At 58.9% G+C, this 1,794-nt stretch overlaps 1 protein-coding gene across 1 annotated transcript in view; it reads right to left on the bottom strand.

Moving 5' to 3' along the window:
* The window catches only part of STRIP1 (striatin interacting protein 1), a 13,610-nt gene that overhangs the window by 4,540 nt on the left and 7,276 nt on the right, over positions 1 to 1,794 (bottom strand). The window contains exons 11-14 of the mRNA XM_014309396.2: positions 1,726 to 1,792; positions 996 to 1,067; positions 682 to 756; positions 418 to 515 (exon numbers count right to left, since the gene is read on the bottom strand). Of these exons, the coding sequence (XP_014164871.1) occupies positions 418 to 515; positions 682 to 756; positions 996 to 1,067; positions 1,726 to 1,792 (312 nt within the window). The remainder of the gene's footprint in view (positions 1 to 417; positions 516 to 681; positions 757 to 995; positions 1,068 to 1,725; positions 1,793 to 1,794) is intronic.

The following is a 1,794-nucleotide window of genomic DNA, read 5'->3' as shown; positions in this document are numbered from 1 at the left end:
GCCCAACTTGGTTGAGTGGAAGGTGCCCCTGCCAATGGCAGGGGGTGGAACTGGATGAGCTTTAAGGTCCCTTCCCACCCAAAACATTCCATGATTCCTCAAACCCTCCCAGGGTGCACTGCAAGGGACACCACAGCATGCTGAGCATGGGGGGCTCCAGGGACATTTACACCTGCCCTTCCCAAACCCACTTTGCAGGATCACAGAATCATTCAGGTTGGAAAAGCCCTCTGAGATCATCAAGTCCAACTGCTCCTGCTGCAGGAGGCCACCAGTTCCTGCAGGGTGCAATCCAGGGCAGAGCAGGGTCACGTCCCCCAAGGAGCCCCAGCCCACAGCAGGTCACTCCCCCAGCTCACTCCCATCCCTCCTTCCCTTCCCAGCCCCAGCCAGCTCCTCTGCTCCACAGCCACTCACGGCATCTCCTCGGGCAGGACATCTGCCAGGATGTTGATGGAGTCTGTCTTGGCTTTGGAGGTGGGGGCTGCAGCCAGGAGGATCTTCAGCAGAGCAATCTGGGAAGAAGGGAGAGATGGAGGGGGAATGGGAGCTGCAGGGGACTGGCAACAGGCCCTTTCCCCACTGCAGGAGGGAGGAACAGGGCAGGGGCAGGGGGTGAAAACTTGGGGTGCATCACTGGAAAGGGACTGATCCAGGGGATCTCAGTGCTCCCCAGCTCACCATGTACTGGGGCAGGCTGGGCAGCAGGCCCTGGTACAGGATCTCTGCAGGGACTTGCTCCACTTCCTCTTCTCCCTGGTGCTAGGAGAGACCAGAAAACCTCATCCCAGGAGCTACCACCAGCAGAATACCCCCAACTCCTGCCCCACGCCCTTCTGCCCCTGAGAAACCTCTCTGCATCAAAACAAACCCCTCAGCCCTGCTGAAAAACGTGGCAGGACCAAGTGCCCCCAACTCCCATCCCATCCCATCCCATCCCATCCCATCCCACCCCATTCCCATCCCATCCCATCCCACCCCATTCCCACACTCACTCCTGAGAGCGGAGAGCGCAGGTACTCCTCTTCCATGTGCACCTGCACCTCAGCAATGGACGTGTACTTGTGCTGCAGGGGGACAGGGGGGGTCACCATGGTCCCCAGTGCTGCCCCCAGCCCCAGCCTGCTCCCACCACCCTGTTCCATCCCTCCCAGATCCCTGTCCCAGGAGTGACCTGGGTAGATGGGCAGGGTGGGAGTTGTTGGGCTCAGGTCTGGGACAAGGCCAGTAGGAAAGGGATGAAGGCATGAAGAGAGGGAAAAAACCCTCTTAGAAAGGGATGGAACTCCCTAAGGAAGGGATGGAACCCCCTAAGGAAGGGATGGAACTCCCTAAGAAAGGGATGGAACCGCCTAAGGAAGGGATGGAGCCTCCTAAGGAAGGGATGGAACCCCCTAAGATAGGGATGAAGCCTCCTAAAAAAGGGACGGAGCCTCATAAAGAACAGATGGAGCCCCATAGGGAGGGATGGAATCCCCTAAAGAAGGGATGGAGTCCCCTAAGGAAGGGATGGAGTCCCCTAAGGAAGGGATGGAGCCCCCAAAGGAAGGGGCTCAGACAAGCTGTGAGTCCAGGATGAGATGAAAGCTGAAGGCTGCTCTCCCCTCACTAGGTGGAGGACACGGAAAATGGTCAGGAAAATCCACCCAGAGCTGTGATGGGAGCAGGGAGATGGGCAAGGGGCACCCATAGAGCAGCAGGGGCTGAAGGAATTCCTCAACTCACCAGCTTCAGGGTGCGGATGCTCTCATGGATGGGCCTGGGCCAGCCCACCACGGCGGTGGGGTCACTGGA

The sequence above is a fragment of the Geospiza fortis genome, unplaced genomic scaffold (assembly GCF_000277835.1).
Source record: "Geospiza fortis unplaced genomic scaffold, GeoFor_1.0 scaffold26, whole genome shotgun sequence".
In the NCBI taxonomy this organism is placed as follows: Eukaryota; Metazoa; Chordata; class Aves; order Passeriformes; family Thraupidae; genus Geospiza; species Geospiza fortis.
Note: the sequence above shows the minus strand (reverse complement) of the source record. Positions and strands in the feature narration are given on the sequence as shown.